Consider the following 24,072-nt stretch of genomic DNA (forward strand, 5'->3'; position numbering starts at 1 on the left):
TTCCCTCTTTATTGTTTTTGCAGTCTTTTGACCGCGCAGAGGTCGAAAAAATATGCCTAGTTATACGCCTACGTCAAGATTTCGCTTGTTGTTGTCGCAAACAATTATTTCGCTTGTCGGCCTCATTTTATTTTGAGATCTTTCGCTAACTTTGTTTCAATATCAAGAGATTGATATTGAAATGTGTAAGGTTTATATTACCTTGAAATGTAAAGTTTTTATGATTACTCAGCACTGCTGAATAATTTATCAATAGAGACTTGCCGAATATTAATGCGTATTAATGTTATAATTTAAACTCATTTTCTTTTCGTGTCCCCCCTGTTCATTTCATTCGTGTCCCAAGCCGAACTGATTCAAACGAGTCCGTGGAAACAACTATTTTTGAGCGGGGCGAAATTTTTGTCTGTATTTCATTTACTTTTTCTTTTATGGCATTTTCAATTTTGATACAAAGCAGGAAAGAGAGGATAACAAATAGCTATAGACGAATATTTAAAATTTAAACCCGTTATTATTGACCATCAGTCGATGATTCTACCAATCAGAAATTTCAGCTCGACAGTAAAGTTGCAGTAGTAACACGAGTATTTTTTTAATAATTTAAAATCATTTTACAATGAATAGAGAAATTTTTGTGGACTAATTAAGTAATTGTATTTCAAAAAAATCTATTTGAATCATTTCCAACATTGTAACCTTATTTGGGTAAAAAGACTTGAGCAAATTTATTTCTTGGGAGCAATTCCGTTGAGGAAAACGCCCAAAACACCCCTCCATGAGTTCAACTCGTCAGCAGAGAGACCCTTAGAGCTGAGAACGTCAAAAATAAGGCGGCCGAAGTCCTGTGATGGGAGAAAAAAGGTCCAATTAATAAGGAAAGTTGGCAATTGCGGCAAATAAAACTTGTAATATACCTCCCAAACTCCACGGGGAATGCTACGGGCGGCGTGGGTGTAGCGCATGTAGTTCATGTTGCCGAGAATCTGCAGTTTGTCGTCCAAAGCAGCGACCATGGAGTCCAGACGGTCGGCGACCAAAGCGACTTGCTTCTCGTAATCAGCATTACCGGCCAAAGCGTCGACAGCGACATTGGCAAACTTGGTGAAGAATTTCTGGATGCGGGGAGTCTCCTTGAAGAGCCTTTGAACAACAATGTTGATATTGAGTTGGAACAATTTTTATTGATATGCAAATCAATCACTCACTTGATGAAGATGGATGAGACCATAGCGTTGCGTCCTCCACGGATGTTCTCCCAGGTCCTCTGAGCGTCACGGATCTGGCGACCAGTGAATTTGGTTTGGGGATCAGCCAAATCTTCGGATTTCCTTCAAGTTCAAAGCAATAATTTTAACTCTTATAAATGCTTGAGTTTGAATTTGTTTGGTCTTTCACTTGCGTTGTGGTGCGGTTCTTTTGTTTTATTTTCAAAAGTGAAATTAATGGCCGACTTACTTGAGGGTCTTGGAGATACCGGCAACCAAAGCGGCGAGTCCGCTCTTCCAGGCGCTCTTGGCCTCAGCGTTGAAGGCGCTGCCGAGCTCCTCAGCAAGAACTCCAGTCAAGATTTCACCGAATTGCTGCATTTTCAATTGTAGAGTTAAAGTTAATAAGCTAATTGGAAAATATCTTTTGGTTTTGGAAACGTACCTCGAACATGATGGGGGTGGCTCCACGGGCCTGGTGAGCTCCGCCGAGAGCGTTCAATTGGTTGGCCAAAAGTTCCTGGCTGGACAGGGACTGGACGACGACGTTCAAACCGGCCAAGATGGTGTAAGCCTGGGCCAAGAAGTTTCCGTTGCCCAAAAGTTCGTTCTGGGGAACAGTGGCGAACTTGCTGAACATCTTTTGGTATTCGGGGTGGGCAGTGACGAAGCTAAATTTACACGTACAAATTAAATTTTGATTCCACTTTTGAGTCTTATCCGGAAAAACTTACCGGTAAAGAACTTGGGGAGCGACATCACCGTCCTTCTTGGCTTGGTCCCAGGTCTTGCGGATGACACTGCGATCGTGAGAGCTCAAGATTCCTTCATCTCCTTCATCGGCAGAGACGGTGGTGACGGTGGTGGTGACAGTGGTCAAGGTGGTTCCGGGCTAAAAATTCAAATGGATCAAAGTTGTTTTGATTTAACCTTTTAATTAAAAATTTGAATGTCTAACTTACAGCTTGTTGTGAGCAAGCACTGACGAAGGCAACGAGGCCGAAAAGAAGAGCAAGCTTGAATGCCATGGTTGCTGGAAGTGTTAGCTCTGGAAATATCAGTCAGCTAAGTGATGCTCTTCTGAATATTTTCACGTTCTTTTATAGTAAAATTTGCCTTAAGGATTTTGCTGATAAATTTATTTTTGTAAATTGTAAGTTGTGATATGGGACACGCGATGTCTGCGTCTAACCAATGAAAATTCTTTTTTTGTTCCGTTGCGGCTATATTTCACTATGCCCTTTGAACCGGCATTACTGATCATTGGCCGAAGATGTTAGAACAGTACACATGTGGGAAAGTGTGTGCGTGACCATCTGCACATACTAGTTTAAATTTTAGCTTTCAAACAAAAACTGCTTTTGTTGACATCTGTAAGAATTTGAATCGAGTTCTAGAAGGTTCGCGAACAATCAGGTCGAACGTTGTTTTCATTTTCTGATCTGATGATTCGAGCGAATATTCTTTTATTCAGCTTACACCAAAGCAATTTTTGCGTTTTATGGTGTTTTAATGGAGCAGATGATATATTAAAACCATTCATGAAACAATTGTTTCTATTGTGTTGACGATTTTTCCGATTTTTGCAACATTAGATGTAAAATTTTTAATTTTTCTTGCTAACGGAAAGTTAGTAGAGCTTTTTTCCTTATCTTGTTCTGCGTGCGCGTGCGCGTTCTACTTGTCTGTAAGAAGATTTTCATTGAAATGCTACTGAGCGTCGTTCGAAGCAAAAGTTTAGTCATCAAGTGTTATGTTTTCTTGGCGTCTCGCATTTCCAGCAGTTTATTCGAGATTGCCATTGATTTCTGTTTACAAAATGTATCCATGAACTCGTTCGCATCATTCTCAGTTTCAGTTTCATCTCTGTGCGCTTGTTTACCAGCATCACCAGCTGCCGTGTGGCAACTTAATATTTCAAATTAAAAGCTTTTTTTTGCACGTTTTCCTAGAATCGTTACAAGTAAATTTCAATTTGTTGCATTTTAGAACACAGATGTGTGCAGTTTATCGATCAACGAAATCTGTACATTGCACATTTTAAAAAAAGGCACGTATTCACTGAAACAGGACAGATGTTGAATTACAAAATATAACATTCTATCAACTTTTTTTTTACACGATATAAGACAGTTTCTGAGCGCTAATTCTAATAGACTATCATTCAATTAATTCTTGTCAACGTCCACACAAGTTTTCATTGCTCGGGAGCGATTCCATCAATAAAAATCTTCAGAACGCTTTTCCACGAGTCTAGGTCATCACCAGCGATACCCTTTGCAATCAAAGTGTCTAGCAAAAGACGGCCAAAGTCCTGCCAAATAAATTTATGTTATTGAATTTTTTTTTTCGTCTCGTCATTATGTGCACGGGGTAAAAAACAACAGAAGGATAATAATGTAGTCCTACAAACATTCTATGTTTTTTTTTATCTATATGATATGGTTACCTCAAAGCGATCTCGGACAGCGTTTCTCGGAGAATAGATGCGCTGCTCGTGGCTGTATCTCATGTAATTGATATTACCCAACAGTTGCAGTTTATCTCCCATGGCCGAAATAATTGTATCTAGGCGGTTGGCGACGAGTGCAACTTGTTGGTTGAAATCGGTGTTGCTAATCAAAGACTCCAAGGGTAGACTGGCGAATTTGGCGAAGTATTTCTGAGAGCGAGGATTCTCTCTGAAGAGCCTGTCCATTTAATATTTCGTAAGTTATTTCTACTGTGATGAATTGTGCGTTTCATTTGAATTTATTGTGCTATTTACTCGATGAAGATGGCAGAAACGATTGAGTTGCGATCGCCTCTCATTGATGCCCACGTACTCTGGACTTCTTTGATTTGTTGGGGGGTCAGTCGAGTTTGGGGATCAGGCAAATCTTCTGGATTCCTTCAATGCAATGGTTATAATTACAAGATTGTGTTTAGGCATGTTGACGCTACTCACTTTAAAGTCTGTGATAGGCCACCAATCAATTCATGAATTCCATTTTTCCAAGCCTGTCTGGCATCGATTGTCATTGCACTTCCGATTTCTTCTTCGAGAACTTGAATAAGAATGACTCCGAATTCCTAAAGTTCAAATCCGTTATGTGAATACGACGTACCGGTATTATCGTTGAGAAAAAATTCGCGAATCACCTTAAACATAGTAGTGGTAACTCCTCGGGGTTGATGTGCACCACCAAGAGCGTTCAATTGGTTGGCCATCAGCTCCTGGCTGGACAGGGACTGGACAATGACGTTCAAACCGGCCAAGATGGTGTAGGACTGAGCCAAGAAGTTTCCGTTGCTCAACAAATCTGACTGAGGGACATCAGAGAACTTGCTGAATTTCTTCTGGTATTCGGGATAAGCCTTGAGAAATCTGGGTTAATTAACGCTTGATGTTAGTCTTGATTGATTTAATTTTTATTCCTATTCGAATCATACTTGGAAAGGAGCTTGGGTGCGACATCTCCATCTTTTTTGGCCTTATTCCAAGTTGTGCGAATAATAGCGCGTTCCTGAGTGCTAAGAAGTCCTGACCCCATTTCATCATCTTCGGTCGTCATAATAGACATAGCGATCGCATATGAAGTTTTACCGGGCTAAAATGTAAATAATTTGATTTTACCAATGACGTTCAAGACTTTTAATTTTTTTTTTTGCGGGAAAATGTATCAGGTTAAACTTACCATAGCCATGTTAGCGCAAGCGCTTGTGGCAGCGATTGTGCCAAAGAAGAGAGCGAGTGTGAGGATCTGCATGCTGCTGCAATGGGTTGTTCTGTTGTATAGCATCCAGAAAGCTAACTGTTTGCCTTCTGTCTGAATTTGCAGCGCTTTATATACCCTTGATATGATAGCTTGTTAAAATTAAATTTGTTGTGTTTAGTCGCGATATTCAAGGTTATTTACTTAGTCGAAACACGGCCTACGTGATGATACATGTTCCGTTGAAATTCGTTGCGCATGTTTTGTGGTTATCTTGCGAACACTTAAATGGGTTTCAGCTGTGAGTTTGAAATTTTTCTGATGGATTGTGCCGGTCTTCCACTGACGCATCCGTTCACCCTTGAAGTAAATAAACATGATGCTGTGTTGACGGTTTTGCTCTTGTTTTCGATAGGAGTTAAACGGAACTTTACGAAACAGGAAGGAATCGTGTTGCTCATCCTCAGTGACCGTCTACAGCATATGGTGGAATGATTTTTTTTTAAAGAATCTTTTCTTTTAACTGATTTTTGAACTTAGAAAAAAAATATCAGTAAAAGCGGGTAAATATATGCTGGACGGACAAATTTCCTGGATGCAATCGCTTAAGCGCTTTTGAGTCTTCCAACTTGAGAAATCGATCTTAAGTTTTCCTTCTTTCGGCAAATGCAACCTCTACAAGAGTGTACTGATAGATGAGATGGCGGTATATAACATGCATCTCGAAGCCTTGAAAAAGAGAGGTTAAAAGTCAAACAAGGAAGCAAAACAAGTACACTGTAGTAATAGTCGACATCTTCATGTTTTTTTTCTTCTTTTCCTGTTTTTTTTTTTTTTTTCTTTTTTGAAATTCTTAGAAACGTGGGAGGCGTTCAGAGTGACAGGAACTATAACGACTCAATTAGAAGCTTGTATACCGTTTTTTACTCTCGTGATTTTATTTTGATATATAACATTGGAACTTGATAGAACAGCTAAGGTTTTGTTGGGCGACACTTGTGTAGGTCTCAATGCAAAATTGGGCCTGCCTATCCGTCTATGACACTTCTGATAGAATCAGTGCACTTCCAACTTTTAATATTTGAATAAAAAAAATTTTTTGCAATAATAACAGTGTTGGAAAAAAAGGAACTAGATGAATTTTTTTTTACTAATTTTTATTGTAAGACCAAAACAAAATTGAACAAAAAAACGAAATTTGTCTTTCCTTTGAAACTTCTTGAGAAAAGTACAAAAGGTTGACAAGTTTAGTTTTTGGGAGAAATTCCGTTGACCAAGACGGTCAAAACGCTCTTCCACGAGTCCAAATCGTCAGAAGAAACACCCTTAGCAGCCAAAGACTGGACGAGGAGACGGCCGAAGTCCTGAAAGAAAGAGTTGAATTAGAATGCGATCGAATTTGTTATCTTTTGTTTAACTCACATCCCAAGCTCCACGGGGAATGCTGCGAGCGGTGTGGGTGTAGCGCATGTAGTTGATGTTGCCCAAAAGCTGCAGTTTGTCATCCAGAGCGGAGATGATGGTGTCAACACGGTCGGCGACGAGGGCGACTTGCTTCTCGTAATCGGCATTGCCGGGCAGAGCATCGGCAGCGACACTGGCGAACTTGGTGAAGAATTTCTGGATGCGGGGAGTCTCCTTGAAGAGCCTTTGAACAACAATGTTGTTTTAGTATTAGAAATTTTTGATTGGTTACTAAATCAATCACTCACTTGATGAAGATGTCGGAGACCATAGCGTTGCGACCTCCACGGATGTTCTCCCATGACCTCTGAACATCACCGATCATGTGACCGGACAGCTTGGTTTGGGGATCAACCAAATCTTCCGATTTTCTATGAAGTTAAATGTGATAAATTAATTCACGTTTTGTTCATCGTTTGAAAAACTACATAGAAAAAGAGTGTTGAAACTTACTTGAGGGTCTTGGAGATTCCGGCAACCAAAGCGGCGAGTCCGCTCTTCCAGGCGCTCTTGGCCTCAGCGTTGAAGGCGCTGCCGAGCTCTTCAGCAAGGACTCCGGTCAAGATTTCACCGAATTGCTTCATTTTCAATTTTCAGTTTAAGTTAAAAGGCTAATAACTTGGAAATATTATTTTGAATTTGGGTTTGAAAGCGAACCTCGAACATAATGGGAGTAGCTCCGCGGGCCTGGTGAGCACCGCCGAGAGAGTTCAATTGGCTGGCCAAAAGTTCCTGGCTGGACAGGGACTGGACGACGACGTTCAAACCGGCCAAGATGGTGTAGGCCTGGGCCAAGAAGTTTCCGTTGCCCAAAAGTTCGTTCTGGGGAACAGTGGCGAACTTGCTGAACATCTTTTGGTATTCGGGGTGGGCAGTGACGAAACTGAATTCACACGTACACATTCAAATTTGATTCCACTTTTGAGTCTTATGCGGGAAACTTACCGGTAAAGAACTTGGGGAGCGACATCACCGTCCTTCTTGGCTTGGTCCCAGGTCTTGCGGATGACACTGCGGTCGTGAGAGCTCAAGATTCCTTCGTTTCCTTCATCAGCGGAGACTGTGGTGACGGTGGTGGTGACGGTGGTCAAGGTGGTTCCAGGCTAAAGATATTCGTATGGATTATATACTAAGTGTGTAGATTTAATTTTAATTAAATTTTCAACTAAAATTGTTGACTTACAGCTTGTTGAGAGCAAGCACTGACGAAGGCGATGAGGCCGAAGAGAAGGGCAAACTTGAAAGCCATTGTTGAGAGACGAGTTAGCTCTGGAAATATCAGTCAGCTAAGTGATGCTCTTCTGAGGATTTCCACCGCTCTTATATACCGAACTGGGCTTGAGGAAGTAGGTTCTGAGAATTCCGAGATAGGGAATCTCCGTTTCACGCGATAACCGCATGACAACAAGTCTAAGCGGTAGTATACTTGGCGGTTGAACTGTTGACTACCAGTCTTGTTTTTTTAACCAGACAGCCTATGCTGGAAAAAGATGTACGTGATGTCGACCACGTTTTACTTTGGGAGTTCATATTTGTTTAACTTCGATGTTGATGGCTGATATTTTTTAAAACTTGGGTTCAACATGGTCCTTGGGTAATAAATCAACCGTTTCTCCACTAAAATCAGATGTCAGCAAATTGAATTAAACCGGTTGTCTAGCCTTGTGCGTTGAGTTCCATCAAATCCAAGATCAAATCTATTTATGTTTGATGGAGCCTACATTTTTCGAAATAATGTCTCGTAACGGTTTGTTTTGTTTACGGTTCAATGAATAAGTTTCTTGATGACCTCATTCGCACTTGACTTTCACGCATTTGGTTTCGCTGTAAGGGATTTCGCAATAGGTGCTTTGCCGCTTGCCTATTTAAACCAACTAACTTCGTTCTTGCATTTTGTTGAATTATTATTTTCTTTCCGCCTTTCAGAAAGGAATTTTCGCTTTCATCATTTTGCTCTGCTTTTCAAAGATTGAGTTTGATGATTGTTTGCTTTTTGTTGCTTGAAAATCACTCAGAATTGCAAGAGATTTTATTTCACTTATTGCCGTAGTACGTGACACTAGTCACGTTTTGTTTTTATCGTCTGAAGTTTCATTAAGTTGTGGTTCGCATGACATTAGGGTCAAAGAATGATCGACTAGATTGATATTTCCTCTTTTTCTTAACCAAGAAAACTCGGCGAAGTACACAACACAGAAACATTTTCCCCAAGTTCAAATGTCATGCAGGATTCGATTACCTCTTTTCTGTGGCCACTATGTCCCTTCCTATTTGCCCAGTCATCATATTTATGCATCGACTAAATCGATTTTTGAATCGATCAAAAAAAAAAAAGAAATGTTATGATACTGCACGTGTCGGATGAAAACCGACTTATTATATTCCATATACATCTTTTGATTTTGGGTCGCTGTCGATATCGCCTTAATAGACCTAGAGTGTGCATGGTGTTTTCCGATAGGACAAGTACACCATTTTTGTTGGAAACTCCCCTTCATTATCTCCAATAGTTTATCGTTAGGCTATTTTTCGTCTTGTTTAACTCTCCTTGCCACAAGAACTTTCTCTAAATATAGCTTTCGTTTGACTGACAATAATATTGTGCGGCCGTCTTATCTGGAATTCTGTATTGAAAGATGCCCTCAAATGAGAATTCACCGAACTCTCATTTAACAAATTTGTCAACAAAATATTCCGCCATCTTCTCCGCCAAAAGTATAACATGATCAGAATGTTCCTCTTCAGTCCAGATAGACAGACGCGCGAGACACCCTCGATGCTCAAATCGGTCCAGCGTTAGGGAAAGACGGCCAAATTCCTGTAAAGTAAAAGAAACGTTTCCTGATGTACAGAATAATTGCTCATCTATTTGTATTTGGATCTGTCTCTTACCTCAACTCTTTCAAGATTCATTCTGCTCGGTTGTTGACCGTAGCGCAATTAATGTTACCCAACAGCTGCAGTTTATCGTCAATCGCGGAAATCATGAAGTCCTTCTGCGAGCCATTCCATTGTCGAATTGGCCGTTTTCCCACCGAACGTTATTGAGCACAAAGGGCGTCTCTCCTTGAAGATGCCTTTAGATTCAACCATAACGAATGACTTTAAGTAATTGAACTTGCTCACGAGAAATTTGTCTTATCCTTACGTTTTCTGAAATGTTTATACTTGACGAAGAGGATGGCAACTGGACGCCATCATTTCCGCCATGGACGAAAAACTGCAGCTGTTGGGTAACATTAACTTCAAACGTTACAGCCAACAACCGGGGCGGAATGGTCCGCGACCGCGTTGATGTAAGAACCGCTCACTGAAACAAATGACGGGGGCTCGAAACTGAAGTTGTCCCCGTATTTATACGCTGCGGAAGGATTTGAAACAAACGCATCAGCGTCATTAATTTGAGTAGGCTACGTGTCAGCAGTCGATTTTTGTTTTCCAGATAATTCTTTATTGGCCGGGAAAAAAAATGGTCTACGTCAGTGTCAGGGGTGGGGTCATGGACGCTTAGATTCGTTTCCTTTTTCAAGTTTCAGTTGAGATTTATATTCACTGAGTAGCATTTAATGTGTTGTAGTTGGGTACTCGTCGATTAAGGATAAACTCGGTCTTCTGCTGAACTGTTTCGATCGACAGATGAAGATGCAATCTTGTAGCTAATTTGATTAATGGCAGCGCTGTACAATTGGTACAAAGTTATAGAACTCTGTAACTTTGTCCAGTTATAAGTAGCTCGTATCGGACACATAACATGGGGTTTATTGATGTTTTTATTAGTAAGTAGCATAAGATTTAAAGGGAATTTCGTTTGATTTTTGAATTGGGTGGAACTTTATTATCTTCTCGTCATGTCTTGCAAGTCCCATGGTTGGTTTGTTGGTTAAAAAAACAAACAACAACAGTGTTGTGTTTACCAATGGTCCATTCATTGGCGTTGGATTGTATTTCAGGAGGAAACATTTAATACATGTAAAGCACTAGCTATGGCTTGTCATACTAGTTCAAGTTGTTGAGACAAAGACGGTAGCTGAAAAACGATTAAATTAAACCGGAGTGGAACAAATTCTTGAAATCGTATTTATTACAAACGAAATATAGATAGCTGCAATTTTGATTTTCGGTTGAGCTAGAAATTTCAGAAACTCCGAAAAGACTGAAGATGATGTCTTATGTTGTAGGCACAAAACCCAATCAAATCAGGCAGTATAATTTCATTTTGATTTAATAAAGACACAGTTGAAAGACCTTTTTTTTAAGTAATTGTATTTGGGAAAAAAAATAATAACAATAAAAAAAATTTCAGGATTAGACGGTTCAGAAATTTTTTCTTCTCCGCATTATTGCTTGAGCATTGATGATTTTGGAGAACCCCAGTAAGATATTTAAATCTAGGGAGCAATTCCGTTGACCAAGACGGACAAAACGCTCTTCCACGAGTCCAAATCGTCAGAAGAAACACCCTTAGCAGCCAAAGACTGGACGAGGAGACGGCCGAAGTCCTGAAAACAAGAGTTGAATTAAAATAACATCGCGATTTCATTATTTTAACATGGACTTACCTCCCAAGGTCCACGGGGAATGCTACGGGCGATGTGAGTGTAGCGCATGTAGTTAACGTTACCCAAAAGCTGCAGTTTGTCATCCAGAGCGGAGATGATGGTGTCAACACGGTCGGCGACGAGGGCGACTTGCTTCTCGTAATCGGCATTGCCGGGCAGAGCATCGGCAGCGACACTGGCGAACTTGGTGAAGTATTTCTGGATGCGGGGAGTCTCCTTGAAGAGCCTTTGAACAACAATGTTGTTTTAGTATTAGAAATTTTTGATTGGTTACTGAATCAATCACTCACTTGATGAAGATGTCGGAGACCATAGCGTTGCGACCTCCACGGATGTTCTCCCATGACCTCTGAACATCACCGATCATGTGAGGAGACAATTTAGTCTGGGGATCAACCAAATCATCCGATTTCCTTTAAATTAAACGCAATTGTTTTAATCCTTATACACGTTGAATTAAAGTTTTGACCAAGAAATTAAACGGAATTTTTCTTTTTTCGTTGTAATAAGTGAAATCAATGTCGATGACTTACTTGAGGGTCTTGGAGATTCCGGCAACCAAAGCGGCGAGTCCGCTCTTCCAGGCGCTCTTGGCCTCAGCGTTGAAGGCGCTGCCGAGCTCTTCAGCAAGGACTCCGGTCAAGATTTCACCGAATTGCTTCATTTTCAATTGTAACGTTAAAATTAATAAGCTAATTGGAAAATATCTTATATCATTTGGTTTTAAAAAAGTACCTCGAACATGATGGGGGTGGCTCCACGAGCCTGGTGAGCACCACCGAGGGCGTTCAATTGGTTGGCCAAAAGTTCCTGGCTGGACAGGGACTGGATGACGACGTTCAAACCGGCCAAAATGGTGTAAGCCTGGGCCAAGAAGTTTCCGTTGCCCATAAGTTCGTTCTGGGGAACAGTGGCGAACTTGCTGAACATCTTTTGGTATTCGGGGTGGGCAGTGACGAAGCTGAATTTACACGTACACATTCAATTTTGATTCCAATCGATAATCGTTAAAGGGAAACTTACCGGAAGAGAACTTGAGGAGGGACATCGCCGTCCTTCTTGGCTTGGTCCCAGGTCTTGCGGATGACACTGCGATCGTGAGAGCTCAGGATTCCTTCATCTCCTTCATCAGCAGAGACGGTGGTGACGGTAGTGGTGACAGTGGTGGTGGTGGTTCCGGGCTGAATATGCAAATGGATCATAGTGGTATTGAATTAAATTGAATGATGAATGAAATTTCTAACTTACAGCTTGAGAGCAAGCACTGGCGAAGGCGACGAGGCCGAAGAGAAAGGCAAACTTGAAAGCCATTGTTGCGAGACGAGTTAGCTCTGGAAATATCAGTTAGCTAAGTGATGCTCTTCTAAGGATTTTCACGTTCTTTTATAGTGAAGTGTATGGAAGAGATTAGCTGCTGGTGCTGTTTTTTTTCTCCGAAAAGTTTTACACGGCCTTAGCGAGGACTTTCAAGTCACCAATCAGAATTTTCGGTTTAAACCGTCATAGATGTTCGTCCATCCTATTGAACATTGAACTGTTTTTAACTATCAGTTACGATCAGTTAAGAGTTAACCGACTGACGAGCGACCTGCAGGAATGGAACGGGACATACGTGACGAGGATCACGTCGTTTTTGTACGCCCATACTCAAGTTACTTCTTAGTATGTGTCTTACAGTCAGCAACTCTAGGTTCATCAAAAGGTCAGTTTGCTGAGTACTGTAGTATAAGCCGAAGTTTGTTGCTGGTTATAAATGCCATTCGCTATAGGATTGGGTCTTTCTCCTCGATAAAAAAGTTATTAAACATTTTAGAATCATAAATACTAACTGGAGATAATCCTGTGCAGCTTTCAAGGAATCAGAACTGATTTTACGTGCATATTTTGCAAAACAACACGTGATGTTTTTGGGTTATAGCACACGCACTTTTTATTGAAAACTACTTGATTGCATTGATGACGTCCGTCTTATTAATAGCTGAGCAGATTCATTTTGCCAATGTAGAAGTTTCTAATAACTTTTGAATCAAAATTGCGAACCCTTTCTCGATAACTGCCTATTTATCTTGGTTACTCATTGAGTTTTAAAGTTTTAAAACTAAAATTAATCGCACACTTACTTCTCAGGTCATTAAATATGTTGTTGGTTTTGTTTTGTTTTTATGGGGGGGGGGCGCAATTTTCTAGAAAAAATCGTCTGACCATTGAATTTTTCTTTCAGTCTCATCTCTTTGGCTATAGAAATTTGTTGGAGTATTTTTCGTAGACACTAGACAGTACACATGATCTTTATACTACTAGACCCACTGTCGCGCCCAGCACTGTTAATGTTTTTGGTGTGAGCGGGTACGAGCGTATTCCTTATTTACAAAATGAAAACCAACAGTCTTAATGAAAATAATTCTTTTAAAATGACTTTTGACTTCCGTTACGGTTCCCGCAACTCTGTTACGTTGAAAGTAGTTCTACAGTTTTCTTAATAATGATGTAATTGATAAACAGTCAAACACATTATGTATCTAAATTCCAGTAACAACAATGTAATATGGAATACCTTTCTGCGGCAATTTTAAACAGCCGCCCTCCCTGTTGCTTGCGTTCTCATGTTTCGAACGTGTTTAGAGTGTCCTTTTATGTAATTGGGTCGAAAAAGTTTCATTTACCGACAGAAGTTCATCATAAAACGTCAAATAAAACTTTTTCGATCTGAAATCACAATATGGGGTGATATTTAAAATACGTGCTTTGCGATTTCAGTTTGCTTTGAGTACGGTACCGGTAGTAATATTCACCATATTAATTGTAAAGCGTTTGAGTCTCAATGTCTCAATATAACTGCCCAGTGCCCACCTCACATATCACTTGCTCCAATGTAAACATACATACATATAGGCTTTTCTATATTGAATGAAGTCATTGATTAAGATTCATACAGTAGAACAATCTCGTACTACTGAGATCCATTTAGAGAAAAAAATTGTTTGTTGCTTTTCAGTATCTGAATTATTTTGTGTTTATTGATAACATTTAGTTTTTTTCTTTTTCAATTATGGCGAGTTCTTAAAACAACAAAAATTTATTTCTTGGGAGAAATTCCGTTGACAAAAACGGCCAAAACACCCTTCCACGAGTCCAAATCGTCAGAAGAAACACTCTTAGCATTGAGAACGTCGAGGAGAAGACGGCCGAAGTCCTAAATTGAGGATGAAAACAATTGTTAAGCAGGGACGTTTGATTGTTATGCGACAGTCAAAATTCAGTCTTGACATACCTCCCAAGCTCCACGGGGAATACTGCGGGCGGCGTGAGTGTAACGCATGTAGTTTACGTTGCCCAAAAGTTGCAATTTGTCGTCCATGGCAGCGATCATGGTGTCCAGACGGTCAGCGACGAGGGCGACTTGCTTCTCGTAATCGGCATTACCGGCCAAAGCGTCGACAGCGACATTAGCGAACTTGGCGAAGAATTTCTGGATGCGGGGAGTCTCCTTGAAGAGCCTTTGAACAACAATTTTGTTGTTATAGAAAAATTTTATAGATAATATTGAATCAAACACACTCACTTGACGAAGATGGATGAGACCATAGCGTTGCGATCTCCGCGGATGTTCTCCCATGACCTCTGAACATCACCGATCATGTGACCGGACAACTTGGTTTGGGGATCGACCAAATCTTCCGATTTCCTTTAAGGTTAAACGCAATTATTTAAAGTTATACATGTTAATTTAAAGTTTTGACCAATTAAATCGAACGGAATTTTTTTTTGTTTTTTTTTTTTTTTCGTTGTAATAAGTGAAATCAATAAATATGACATACTTGAGTGTCTTGGAGATACCGGCAACCAAAGCGGCGAGTCCGCTCTTCCAGGCGCTCTGGGCCTCAGCGTTGAAAGCGCTGCCGAGCTCCTCAGCAAGAACTCCAGTCAAGATTTCACCGAATTGCTTCATTTTAAATTGTAACGTTAAAGTAAATAAGATGGAAATATAATTTTTTTAATTTTGTTATGGTAACTCACCTCGAACATGATGGGGGTGGCTCCACGGGCCTGGTGAGCACCGCCGAGAGCGTTCAATTGGTTGGCCAAAAGTTCCTGGCTGGACAGGGACTGAACGACGACGTTCAAACCGGCCAAAATGGTGTAAGCCTGGGCCAAGAAGTTTCCGTTGCCCAAAAGTTCGTTCTGGGGAACAGTGGCGAACTTGCTGAACATCTTTTGGTATTCGGGGTGGGCAGTGACGAAACTGAATTCACACGGACACATTCAATTTTGATTCCACTTTTGAGTCTTATGCCGGAAACTTACCGGAAGAGAACTTGGGGGGCGACATCACCGTCCTTCTTGGCTTGGTCCCAGGTCTTGCGGATGACACTGCGATCGTGAGAGCTCAAGATTCCTTCATCTCCTTCATCAGCGGAGACGGTGGTGACGGTAGTGGTGACGGTGGTTGTGGTAGTTCCAGGCTATCATTAGGGAATATACCATCAATATTGGAGAATAAAACAATGAGTGAAAAGATTGAACTTACCTTGTAAGCGCATGCAAAAGCGAGCACGCTGAGGAGGAGGACGATCTTGAATGAAGCCATTGTTGCGAGAAGAGTTGCTCTGGAAATACAGACAGCAAGTGGTGCCGTTCTGTCGATTTTCTCTCTCTTTTATACTCCATCCAGTCCGAAGACTGAACTATTGGAACATGGAACTATCAATTGCAACCAAAGACCGGCCTACGTGAGGATTCTCACACTTATTATCAAGATGTCCCCCGTGAACCTTAGTCTCGTTTTTTGAACTTTTGCTTGAATGTATTTACATTTAAAAGCAAAGCAACGCTTGTTTTTCATCACCCGTTTGCTCATAAAGTATTGAATTTCGCATTGAATCTCCATTTGGGTCATGAAAATATCTACGGTTGTTCAAACTTTCAAACATTTTTGTAAAATAATTTTATAGTTCATTCAAATCGATTGCTCTCGAAAATATTTTCTGAATTTTTCAAATAATAAAAAATGAAAATCTAAGAAATCTACAAAGAAACGATTGCAAACTGCGTTCCAATCCCATAATTTTTTTTCACTCAGTCCTATCCAACTAAAAATGCAACATGCTTTTCTGCTTTTTTTTCCAGAAAAGATTAAAAAGCAAACCAAAAACAAAATACAAAAAAACAAAATTGGGTTTTTTAAATTAGCTTTTTTGCATCGACTTGAATATTGCGATATCAAATATACCACACTTCTGTTCTATTGATCGAAGTCCACTCCACACCATTTAAGAAATAGCCATATAGGATATTTTTTAAATTTATGAATCTACAGTATCTTTCTTCCTTTAATATCGCGATATGTTGTCTGACGAGTTCCTAGTTATACACACTTTATCGCAATCGTAACTTGAAAACAAGTTTTGTTGATAGTTTAAGTTGTAACTTGATTTTTGTTATTACAACGTTATCTGAAAACTTATGCCCTCTTTGCCGCGGGTCTTACCGGGGAATTATATACCAAACAGAAATGGTATTATTAGATTTCAACTTAAAATTATTCCCTCAACTTATTTCCTTATTGTTTATGAGCGGTTTGCATTTTGAGGGATGAATTTGATTTTTTATCATTTCTAATTTCTATCGACATCGTATTATCGTAAGCATGCTGATTAGAAGAAAATTACACTAGTGTCGTCTGCTTTCATTTAGTTTAAAATTTCGGAAAAGTCAGAGACAAGAAATTTTCAAGATTTTCATTGTTATAGATTTATTTGTTTTCGATATCCGTCATACTTCATGTTGATTAGCGGGTAAATAAACCTAAGAATACAAATGTAATGATTGTGGGAACTATAGAAGAGTTAAACCTGTTCCAAATTTGTGAAATGGTAGTTCCTGACTAGCATTTATCATGTAATAATTTCCTGGTCAATGCATGCCAGTTTGTTTGCACTATATAACCTTTTTCTTTTTCTGCAGATTTGAGGCCAGCCATCATAAACACACAATATCCAAGTTTTCTTGTGCAGATGTTAACCTGTCATCAGCAGCAATCTCAGGATTCGCTTGGGTAATGATCTCCTTTACTCTTTTTTTAACTTGTGACCTACTAGATATTTTAATGCTGCATTACCTGCATCGATGCAGTGTATTACATGTAAACCTTTAATTCTCCCATTTATTAACAAATAGGGTTTAGCCAGAGTCTCATTTTCAACTTTTCCTGACTTGTTGTTTCTGTCAACTTTTTTTTTATCGTAACCCATTTTCTATTTTATTTAGATAAAGAGCATCCCATTGCATTTGAAAAACTACCGATGTCAATCGAGTTTCGGATCTCTCTTTTTCCCCTTTCTTTAAATGTCCTCGTGTACGCCCATGTGAATGTGGGTGTATTCACGAGGACACCCTTTTTACCCTATCCCGTCTGTTGTAATTCAACTCTTCAGCGGATGGATGGAGCAACTGTGGATGCCTGGCTGTATTTCCCAGGCATAAAGGTAGGACAAAATTGATCCCTATTCTTTCATTTTTGACAATTTTTGGTGACGTTGATTATAAATCGTAGTCATGGAGTATGTTTTGACTGCAACTTTTTTCTCTCTCGTTTTTTTTTCAGTAAGGGTTCACTAAAAATCTCATTTGTCGAACGACTGCAGATTAGGCATGTTTTTATACCTCACAACTTTTTTTGTCGGTAAACCATCACATTCGAAAATATTTTAACTTAAAACACTTCAAGCAAAGTGCAATTCTTTGACCAAGAGGGACCTGCTGCCACTTCGGCACCTCCTCGTTTTTAAAACACTTGACGCTAACCTTATCGTGCAATGACAGGTCATAGTAAAATATCGACGTTTTGAGTATATTATATTCATTTTCCAAAATTCTGTGTCAATTTGAAACCAAGAGCAAAACTATGGCTTTTTAACTCACAATGCTTTTCTTTTTGTGGGCTGTATCCTGTTCTATCAGTTTTTGTTGAGTACCGTAGTTATATTCAGTGTAAGCTATTGTTTCTCTTTCTGGTTACTTTTAAGCTCGAGAGTTGTTAGTACCGGCAATGGTGACTTTTAGTGTTACCCAATACGCACTAACACGTAGCTTTCTCGAATGTATTCTTTTTACCCTAAAATACTACCAGGGATAGTTAAGTCTATTACATTATACTTTGGAATTCCCAAGGAGTCAATAATTCCATTTTAAACCTTATCCATATTCATTGTTTCAGATTTGATAATAGTATTGAGTGCGACCGCAATCAAGACAATATCAAAACCAACTGAGTTCCATTTCGAGAATAACAATGTCTTTCATTCCTTTTGTAATATCTGAACTATTTTTTGTTTATTGATGATATTCGTTTTTTTGTTTTTTGTTTTTTATTTTTTTATTTTTTTTCCTTTTCGGTTCTTAAACAAAAAGTAATTTAGTTCTTGGGAGAAATTCCGTTGGCGAAAACGGCCAAAACACCCTTCCATGAGTCCAAATCGTCAGAAGCAACACCCTTAGCGGAGAGAACATCAAGGAGAAGGCGGCCGAAGTCCTAAAATGAGGATTAGAAAAATTTTTAAAATCGATGGTTGCACGAAACATGAAAGTTAAAATGAAATTTTGACTTACCTCCCAAGGTCCACGGGGAATGCTACGGGCGGCGTGGGTGTAGCGCATGTAGTTGACGTTGCCCAAAAGTTGCAGTTTGTCGTCCATGGCAGCGATCATGGTGTCCAGACGGTCGGCGACCAAAGCGACTTGCTTCTCGTAATCAGCATTACCAGCCAAAGCGTCAACAGCGACATTGGCGAACTTGGTGAAGAATTTCTGGACACGGGGAGTCTCCTTGAAGAGCCTTTGAACAACAATGTTGCTGTTGTAGAACAATTTTATAGATAAATGAATCAATTACACTCACTTGACGAAGATGGATGAGACCATTGCGTTGCGATCACCACGGATGTTCTCCCAAGTCCTCTGAACGTCACGGATCTGGTGAGGGGACAATTTGGTTTGGGGATCGACCAAATCTTCCGATTTCCTTTAAAGTTAAACGCAATTATTTTAACTCTTGTAAATGCTTCAGTTTGAATTTGTTTGGTTTTTCACTTGCGCAGTGGTACGGTTCTTTTTTTTTTATTTTCAAAAGTGAAATCCATGGCCGACTTACTTGAGGGTTTTGGAGATTCCGGCAACCAAAGCGGCGAGTCCACTCTTCCAGGCGCTCTGGGCCTCAGCGTTGAAAGCGCTGCCGAGCTCCTCAGCAAGAACTCCGGTCAAGATTTCGCCGAATTGCTGCATTTTCAATTGTAGAGTTAAAGTTAATAAGCTAATTTTAAAACATCTTTTTTCATTTGGTTTTGGAAAAGTACCTCGAACATGATGGGGGTGGCTCCACGGGCCTGGTGAGCTCCGCCGAGAGCGTTCAATTGGTTGGCCAAAAGTTCCTGGCTGGACAGGGACTGGACGACGACGTTCAAACCGGCCAAAATGGTGTAAGCCTGGGCCAAGAAGTTTCCGTTGCCCAAAAGTTCGTTCTGGGGAACAGTGGCGAACTTGCTGAACATCTTTTGGTATTCGGGGTGGGCAGTGACGAAGCTGAATTTACACGTACACATTCAATTTTGATTCCACTTTTGAGTCTTATGCCGGAAACTTACCGGTAAAGAACTTGGGGAGCGACATCACCGTCCTTCTTGGCTTGGTCCCAGGTCTTGCGGATGACACTGCGGTCGTGAGAGCTCAGGATTCCTTCATCTCCTTCATCAGCAGAGACGGTGGTGACGGTGGTGGTGACAGTGGTGGTGGTGGTTCCAGGCTATCAAGTGTAGGGAATATACCATCAATATTGGAGAATAAAACAATGAGTGAAAAGATTGAACTTACCTTGTAAGCGCATGCAAAAGCGAGCACGCTGAGGAGGAGGACGATCTTGAAAGAAGCCATTGTTGCGAGAAGAGTTGCTCTGGAAATACAGACAGCAAGTGGTGCCCTTCTGTCGATTTTCTCTCTCTTTTATACTCCATCCAGTCCGAAGACTGAACTATTGGAACATGGAACTATCAATTGCAACCAAAGACCGGCCTACGTGAGGATTTTCACACTTATTATCAAGATGTCCCCCGTGAACTTTAGTCTTGATTTTTGAACTGTTACTGGAACTGTTTCTCGAATGAAGTTACTCTTGACGCAAAGCAATAGTTATTTTCGTAACCTGTCTCCCTTAAAGGATTAGATCAACTTTCGCAACTGGTTATCCATTTGAGTCACCAAAATCTTTTATTCGGAAATATTTATTGAATAATTTGGTGGTCACTCAAATCGATTCTTTTAAAAAATTGTTACAATAAAATTGCAAAAATTAGGTCTTCGAAGAGATTAGAGATATTACTACGAATTGCTTTTTGAATATGAGAATTTGTCCTTGTTATCTCACCAACTTCAGAATTTGTCTTATAAAATCAAAAATGGCCGATTTTGGCGATTTTGCCATTCAAATATTTTGTCTTCTTCTCGCTTTGTGCTTTAACATATGTACCAAATTTCTATCAAATAATCCAAATCTCTTTCAAGCAAAGAGTTTCTTTTAGTGAAATACCGGAATTGATTTTGCGATATTTTTTCTGATTAGGTTATGTAATCTTGAATTCTATTTTCGTACTGCAATCGCAATTACAACTACAACACATGTTCATTTTGATTAGCGACTTGATTTGTTGGTTACTGCTTAAGATGAAAAATCAGTCCTTTCAACCAAGTCTGAATCTTGTCCTTTTATAAGAGTAGAGTATATTATTATTTCCTTCATTTTTAATGTAAACGAATATATCATTTTTCCGAAGTTTCAAAGACATTGTGGTTTTGAAACAAAGAACCAAACTTGGTAGAATGGTAGAATTTGAAGATTAATCGTTTCGGTAGCAGATTTATTATATTATCCGTTATTATGGCCGAGGCTTTATAGGAAATTATTTAAAAAAAAACTAATATGCATGCAACATTCTGTTCTACAATGTTTTATTTATTCCATTTATTGGATGCAATAGGCACGTTGTAAATTTTTTATTCAAAATAAATGGGGAAAAGTATAGCAGAGCTGTTTATTGCTTGGGGGAGACACCGTTGACAAAGATGGTCAGAACGCCCTTCCACGAGTCCATGTCATCACTAGAGACTCCGCTGGCAGTAAGGCCATCGATAAGAAGACGGGCAAAGTCCTGGAAAAATAAAACGTTAGAGGGAACATGAAAATTTTAGTAAAAAATTACTGAATACGATTAATCGTTACCTCGAAAGTCTGGCGAGGGATGGCACGTGGAGGCTGGTGAGTGTAACGCATGTAGTTAATGTTGCCCAACAGTTGCAGTTTATCGTCCATGGCGGAAATGATGGTGTCCAGGCGGTCAGCAACCAAAGCGATTTGCTTCTCGTAATCGGCATTGCCGGGTAGAGAGTCGACAGCGACATTGGCGAACTTAGCGAAGTGCTTCTGGACGCGAGGAGTCTCCTTGAAGAGCCTGCACAAATGAAGCAAAATATTTTAGAGTTAATTTAAAAATTAATTCGTATTGATTGGGTGTTGCATACTTGACGAAGATGGCGGAGACCAAAGAGTTGCGGTTGGCACGGATGTTTTCCCAGCTTCTCTGGACATCATGAATTTGGTGGGGGGTCAGTTTAGTTTGGGGATCGGCCAAATCTTCTGCTTTCCTATGGTTGATAATTGCGATTTAGTTAAAGTTCAGTAACAAAATCTTTTGAAAGAAAATTGGCTTCAGCTGATTTCTCCCTAAGTTGATTGTTTAAACTCACTTGAGGTTCTTGGAGATGCCAGCGACCAAAGCGCGGATTCCGTTCTTCCAGGCCTGTCTGGCTTCAGCGTTGAAGGCGATGCCGAGCTCATCAGCGAGGACTTCTTCAGTGATGGCACCGAATTGCTGCAATTTCAATTTATAAGTTTAAGTTTATGAGCTTACTTGAAATACCCTTTTAAAATTTGGGTTTGAAAACGTACCTCGAACATGATGGGGGTAACTCCACGGGGCTGGTGAGCTCCGCCGAGAGCGTTCAATTGGTTGGCCAAAAGTTCCTGGCTGGACAGGGACTGGATGACGACGTTCAAACCGGCCAAGATGGTGTAAGCCTGGGCCAAGAAGTTTCCGTTGCCCATAAGTTCGTTCTGGGGAACATCGGCGAAGGACTTGAACTTCTTCTGGTATTCGGGGTTGGCGACGATGAAACTGGAAATTGAAACATGACAAATTAAACGAATTGAAAGTCAATTGAAAAAGATGTGGAGGCTTACCGGAAGAGGATCTGAGGAGGAACATCTCCGTCTTTCTTGGCCTGTTCCCAGGTCTTGCGGATGATGCTGCGGTCGTGTGAGCTGAGGAGTCCGCTGTCGCTGTCTTCATCGGCTGTCACGGTGGTGACGGTCGTGGTGACGCTGGTTATGGTGGTTCCGGGCTGTAATTTTTTAAAATTTAATTAGTATTTCTTTAATTCTAGTTACATTGACGAGAAAGTTTTTTTATAACTAAGATGTTCTCTAACGTACAGCCTGAGAGCAGGAAGGGGAGGAGCTGGCAAGAGCCACCAAGGCAAAGAAAAGAGCGATCTTGAGGAACTGCATGTTGCAATTGTCTTCTGAAAATATCAGACTGATGCTCTTGGATTCGCGCGATGTTCCTTTTTATATTTTTCGGCCATCAAGTCATTCCCTCTGATGTGTGTTTTAAATTTCAGACAGTGGCGTACGTGACTGATAATTAAAAAAAAGGAATCTATTGGTTTCAAGAAATCGTCAATTTTAAGCTGACGACATTTCACTTTCTAAGAATTGAAATACAAAACAAGACAGACCGTTTGGGTTGAAAACTGATCAGGTCTTATCTCCAAAACGAACCACGAGTGTCGCTCCCTGCCGATCGCTTCATTCCGCTAAAGTCTGGGAAATTTGAAATCGATTACCGTCTGGTCTAACCCTTTGAACCTGTGATATTATTAAGAGTAATGTATGTTTGCTCGTATCTTTGCAGTATGTCTGACCTTCTTGCTTTCGTGGCGTACGTGACTTTTGCCACGTATACTCATTTTATATAAAAAGTATGAAATGGTTCCCTGCAATCAAAGTAAAAACTTGGTGGCGGAATTCTCAGTTTGTATGTTTGTTTGTTTTTTTGGAACAGAAAATGCGAATATATAGGCATGATGCATTCAAGAAAATATCGCCAGCAACATATTCAAAAACTATTTTGTTTAGATATTACAAATTCATGGATTTAATCCGCCTGGAGAGCTAGCATGATTTTCATTTGATGTAATGGTACAAAAATAACTTGAACCGCTTTTTTTGTTCGCTGAAAAATGAACTAAGTCAGCATCGGGGGGTTGGATTTGTGTTTGAATTTCTGCCGAAAATGAGGTCTAGAAAATGACCCAGAATCTGCATTATTTCAAAAATTTCCTTATAAATCTATCGTGATTTCATCAGTTCAATTAACTGTATAATTCAGCAGACTTAAAACTGTTGAATCCGTTAATTTACTTCAATTCGTATTTTTATCTTGATTATAAATAGAAGCCATGCTGCTTTGCAGCCTGACTACCAGTGCAAAGTTCAAAGAATAACATGTATCGTTGAACGATTTTGTTATCTTTCGTAACTTTTGAAAAATATCTCTTATTTACATTTTGTAGCTGTGTGGATGGCTAGTGTTAGGTTGTTTATTTTTTTTTTCGCCCCAAGATTTAAAAAAAAAATACGATTCACCGTGCTATAAAACCGAAATCTATCGAATATTGAAATTATATTGGAAACTCATCATAACTACTAATTATAGTCAGGAATCGATACGCGCAACATTGGATTCTTTCTGCGAATGAGAAAATACATTTCGGCCAAGAATGAAACTTTGTGATTTCAAACCGGCCATTTGCCGCCTTTTCTTCAGGTTATTGCAAATTTTCGTTGCCGCAATGCCTTTTTTTGTCAGCCATATTCTTTCATAGCTACGTATATGTGGAGCGGAAAGAGTTGGGAAATTGCGGCATTAACATGTGACCCGGCAAAAAGTGCTGATCGCTGTGTACCACAAACTCTGTACTTAAACCGTAGTAGTTTCCCCAGAGTTCATTTGGTACAGTGTTTTTTTTTTTTATTTACCA

The 24,072-nt window shown here is 39.9% G+C and overlaps 6 protein-coding genes and 2 long non-coding RNA genes across 10 annotated transcripts; 1 reads left to right on the forward strand and 7 right to left on the reverse strand.

The window, feature by feature from the left end:
- Positions 1–632: 632 nt before the first annotated feature.
- LOC124315433 lies at positions 633–7,671 on the reverse strand. Of its 3 annotated transcripts, none has more exons than XM_046781105.1 (7): positions 7,551–7,667; positions 1,943–2,100; positions 1,654–1,879; positions 1,459–1,583; positions 1,209–1,331; positions 918–1,143; positions 633–845 (listed from the first exon to the last, which is right to left on the reverse strand). In XM_046781105.1, the coding sequence occupies exons 1-7, from the start codon at positions 7,614–7,616 to the stop codon at positions 729–731; spliced, it is 1,041 nt and encodes a 346-aa protein (XP_046637061.1). In that variant the 5' UTR covers positions 7,617–7,667; the 3' UTR covers positions 633–728. The 3 variants fall into 3 exon arrangements, with proteins under 3 accessions (XP_046637061.1, XP_046637063.1, XP_046637062.1); XM_046781107.1 differs by lacking the exon at positions 7,551–7,667 and adding an exon at positions 2,171–2,299; XM_046781106.1 differs by lacking the exons at positions 633–845; positions 918–1,143; positions 1,209–1,331; ... (1 more) ...; positions 1,654–1,879; positions 1,943–2,100 and adding exons at positions 6,110–6,267; positions 6,326–6,551; positions 6,616–6,738; ... (1 more) ...; positions 7,025–7,250; positions 7,313–7,470 and having other exon boundaries at positions 7,551–7,671.
- On the reverse strand, positions 3,169–5,027 carry LOC124315687. Its single transcript, XM_046781507.1, has 7 exons — positions 4,886–5,027; positions 4,641–4,798; positions 4,350–4,575; positions 4,156–4,280; positions 3,976–4,098; positions 3,658–3,898; positions 3,169–3,522 (listed from the first exon to the last, which is right to left on the reverse strand). Exons 1-7 carry the CDS (start codon positions 4,988–4,990, stop codon positions 3,406–3,408), a joined length of 1,095 nt encoding a protein of 364 aa, XP_046637463.1. The 5' UTR covers positions 4,991–5,027; the 3' UTR covers positions 3,169–3,405.
- Positions 7,672–8,977: 1,306 nt separating the features above from the next.
- Positions 8,978–9,447, reverse strand: LOC124315746. The gene is made up of 2 exons (XR_006911631.1): positions 9,260–9,447; positions 8,978–9,185 (listed from the first exon to the last, which is right to left on the reverse strand). It is a non-coding gene; the product is annotated as an uncharacterized LOC124315746 (long non-coding RNA).
- A 1,231-nt stretch (positions 9,448–10,678) lies between these two features.
- LOC124315440 lies at positions 10,679–12,283 on the reverse strand. The gene is made up of 7 exons (XM_046781115.1): positions 12,175–12,283; positions 11,950–12,107; positions 11,662–11,887; positions 11,460–11,584; positions 11,217–11,339; positions 10,927–11,152; positions 10,679–10,866 (listed from the first exon to the last, which is right to left on the reverse strand). The coding sequence occupies exons 1-7, from the start codon at positions 12,235–12,237 to the stop codon at positions 10,756–10,758; spliced, it is 1,032 nt and encodes a 343-aa protein (XP_046637071.1). The 5' UTR covers positions 12,238–12,283; the 3' UTR covers positions 10,679–10,755.
- A 1,683-nt stretch (positions 12,284–13,966) lies between these two features.
- Positions 13,967–15,574, reverse strand: LOC124315438. The gene is made up of 7 exons (XM_046781113.1): positions 15,455–15,574; positions 15,232–15,389; positions 14,944–15,169; positions 14,745–14,869; positions 14,489–14,611; positions 14,198–14,423; positions 13,967–14,119 (listed from the first exon to the last, which is right to left on the reverse strand). The coding sequence occupies exons 1-7, from the start codon at positions 15,512–15,514 to the stop codon at positions 14,003–14,005; spliced, it is 1,035 nt and encodes a 344-aa protein (XP_046637069.1). The 5' UTR covers positions 15,515–15,574; the 3' UTR covers positions 13,967–14,002.
- A 1,059-nt stretch (positions 15,575–16,633) lies between these two features.
- Positions 16,634–17,489, forward strand: LOC124315813. The gene is made up of 3 exons (XR_006911708.1): positions 16,634–16,721; positions 16,891–16,981; positions 17,194–17,489. It is a non-coding gene; the product is annotated as an uncharacterized LOC124315813 (long non-coding RNA).
- An 825-nt stretch (positions 17,490–18,314) lies between these two features.
- Positions 18,315–19,950, reverse strand: LOC124315437. Its single transcript, XM_046781112.1, has 7 exons — positions 19,792–19,950; positions 19,566–19,723; positions 19,278–19,503; positions 19,076–19,200; positions 18,824–18,946; positions 18,535–18,760; positions 18,315–18,457 (listed from the first exon to the last, which is right to left on the reverse strand). Exons 1-7 carry the CDS (start codon positions 19,849–19,851, stop codon positions 18,341–18,343), a joined length of 1,035 nt encoding a protein of 344 aa, XP_046637068.1. The 5' UTR covers positions 19,852–19,950; the 3' UTR covers positions 18,315–18,340.
- A 955-nt stretch (positions 19,951–20,905) lies between these two features.
- LOC124315424 lies at positions 20,906–22,619 on the reverse strand. Its single transcript, XM_046781095.1, has 7 exons — positions 22,463–22,619; positions 22,211–22,371; positions 21,920–22,145; positions 21,718–21,842; positions 21,493–21,615; positions 21,194–21,422; positions 20,906–21,122 (listed from the first exon to the last, which is right to left on the reverse strand). The coding sequence occupies exons 1-7, from the start codon at positions 22,535–22,537 to the stop codon at positions 21,006–21,008; spliced, it is 1,056 nt and encodes a 351-aa protein (XP_046637051.1). The 5' UTR covers positions 22,538–22,619; the 3' UTR covers positions 20,906–21,005.
- Between the last annotated feature and the right edge of the window lie 1,453 nt (positions 22,620–24,072).

The sequence above is a fragment of the Daphnia pulicaria genome, chromosome 11 (assembly GCF_021234035.1).
Source record: "Daphnia pulicaria isolate SC F1-1A chromosome 11, SC_F0-13Bv2, whole genome shotgun sequence".
Classification (NCBI taxonomy): domain Eukaryota; kingdom Metazoa; phylum Arthropoda; class Branchiopoda; order Diplostraca; family Daphniidae; genus Daphnia; species Daphnia pulicaria.

Bases quoted from the DNA above. Each gene is read 5' to 3' on its own strand.
- LOC124315687 (XM_046781507.1), bottom strand. From the start codon at position 4,990: ATGCTATACAACAGAACAACCCATTGCAGCAGCATGCAGATCCTCACA. The intron at 4,576-4,640 runs GTATGATTCGAA...TAATTAACCCAG, and splicing joins GCACCCAAGCTCCTTTCCAA to ATTTCTCAAGGCTTATCCCG. The intron at 3,523-3,657 runs GTAACCATATCA...TTTATTTGGCAG, and splicing joins CTGTCCGAGATCGCTTTGAG to GACTTTGGCCGTCTTTTGCT.
- LOC124315433 (XM_046781105.1), bottom strand. From the start codon at position 7,616: ATGGCTTTCAAGTTTGCCCTTCTCTTCGGCCTCATCGCCTTCGTCAGT. The intron at 1,880-1,942 runs GTAAGTTTTTCC...GTGTAAATTTAG, and splicing joins GCTCCCCAAGTTCTTTACCG to CTTCGTCACTGCCCACCCCG. The intron at 846-917 runs GTATATTACAAG...CTCCCATCACAG, and splicing joins TTCCCCGTGGAGTTTGGGAG to GACTTCGGCCGCCTTATTTT.
- LOC124315440 (XM_046781115.1), bottom strand. From the start codon at position 12,237: ATGGCTTTCAAGTTTGCCTTTCTCTTCGGCCTCGTCGCCTTCGCCAGT. The intron at 11,888-11,949 runs GTAAGTTTCCCT...GTGTAAATTCAG, and splicing joins CCTCCTCAAGTTCTCTTCCG to CTTCGTCACTGCCCACCCCG. The intron at 10,867-10,926 runs GTAAGTCCATGT...TCTTGTTTTCAG, and splicing joins TTCCCCGTGGACCTTGGGAG to GACTTCGGCCGTCTCCTCGT.
- LOC124315438 (XM_046781113.1), bottom strand. From the start codon at position 15,514: ATGGCTTCATTCAAGATCGTCCTCCTCCTCAGCGTGCTCGCTTTTGCA. The intron at 15,390-15,454 runs GTAAGTTCAATC...CCCTAATGATAG, and splicing joins CTTTTGCATGCGCTTACAAG to CCTGGAACTACCACAACCAC. The intron at 14,612-14,744 runs GTATGTCATATT...TTAACCTTAAAG, and splicing joins GGTATCTCCAAGACACTCAA to GAAATCGGAAGATTTGGTCG.
- LOC124315437 (XM_046781112.1), bottom strand. From the start codon at position 19,851: ATGGCTTCTTTCAAGATCGTCCTCCTCCTCAGCGTGCTCGCTTTTGCA. The intron at 18,947-19,075 runs GTAAGTCGGCCA...TTAACTTTAAAG, and splicing joins GGAATCTCCAAAACCCTCAA to GAAATCGGAAGATTTGGTCG. The intron at 18,458-18,534 runs GTAAGTCAAAAT...TCCTCATTTTAG, and splicing joins TTCCCCGTGGACCTTGGGAG to GACTTCGGCCGCCTTCTCCT.
- LOC124315424 (XM_046781095.1), bottom strand. From the start codon at position 22,537: ATGCAGTTCCTCAAGATCGCTCTTTTCTTTGCCTTGGTGGCTCTTGCC. The intron at 22,372-22,462 runs GTACGTTAGAGA...AAAAAATTACAG, and splicing joins CCCCTTCCTGCTCTCAGGCT to CCCGGAACCACCATAACCAG. The intron at 21,423-21,492 runs GTATGCAACACC...TCATTTGTGCAG, and splicing joins GTCTCCGCCATCTTCGTCAA to GCTCTTCAAGGAGACTCCTC.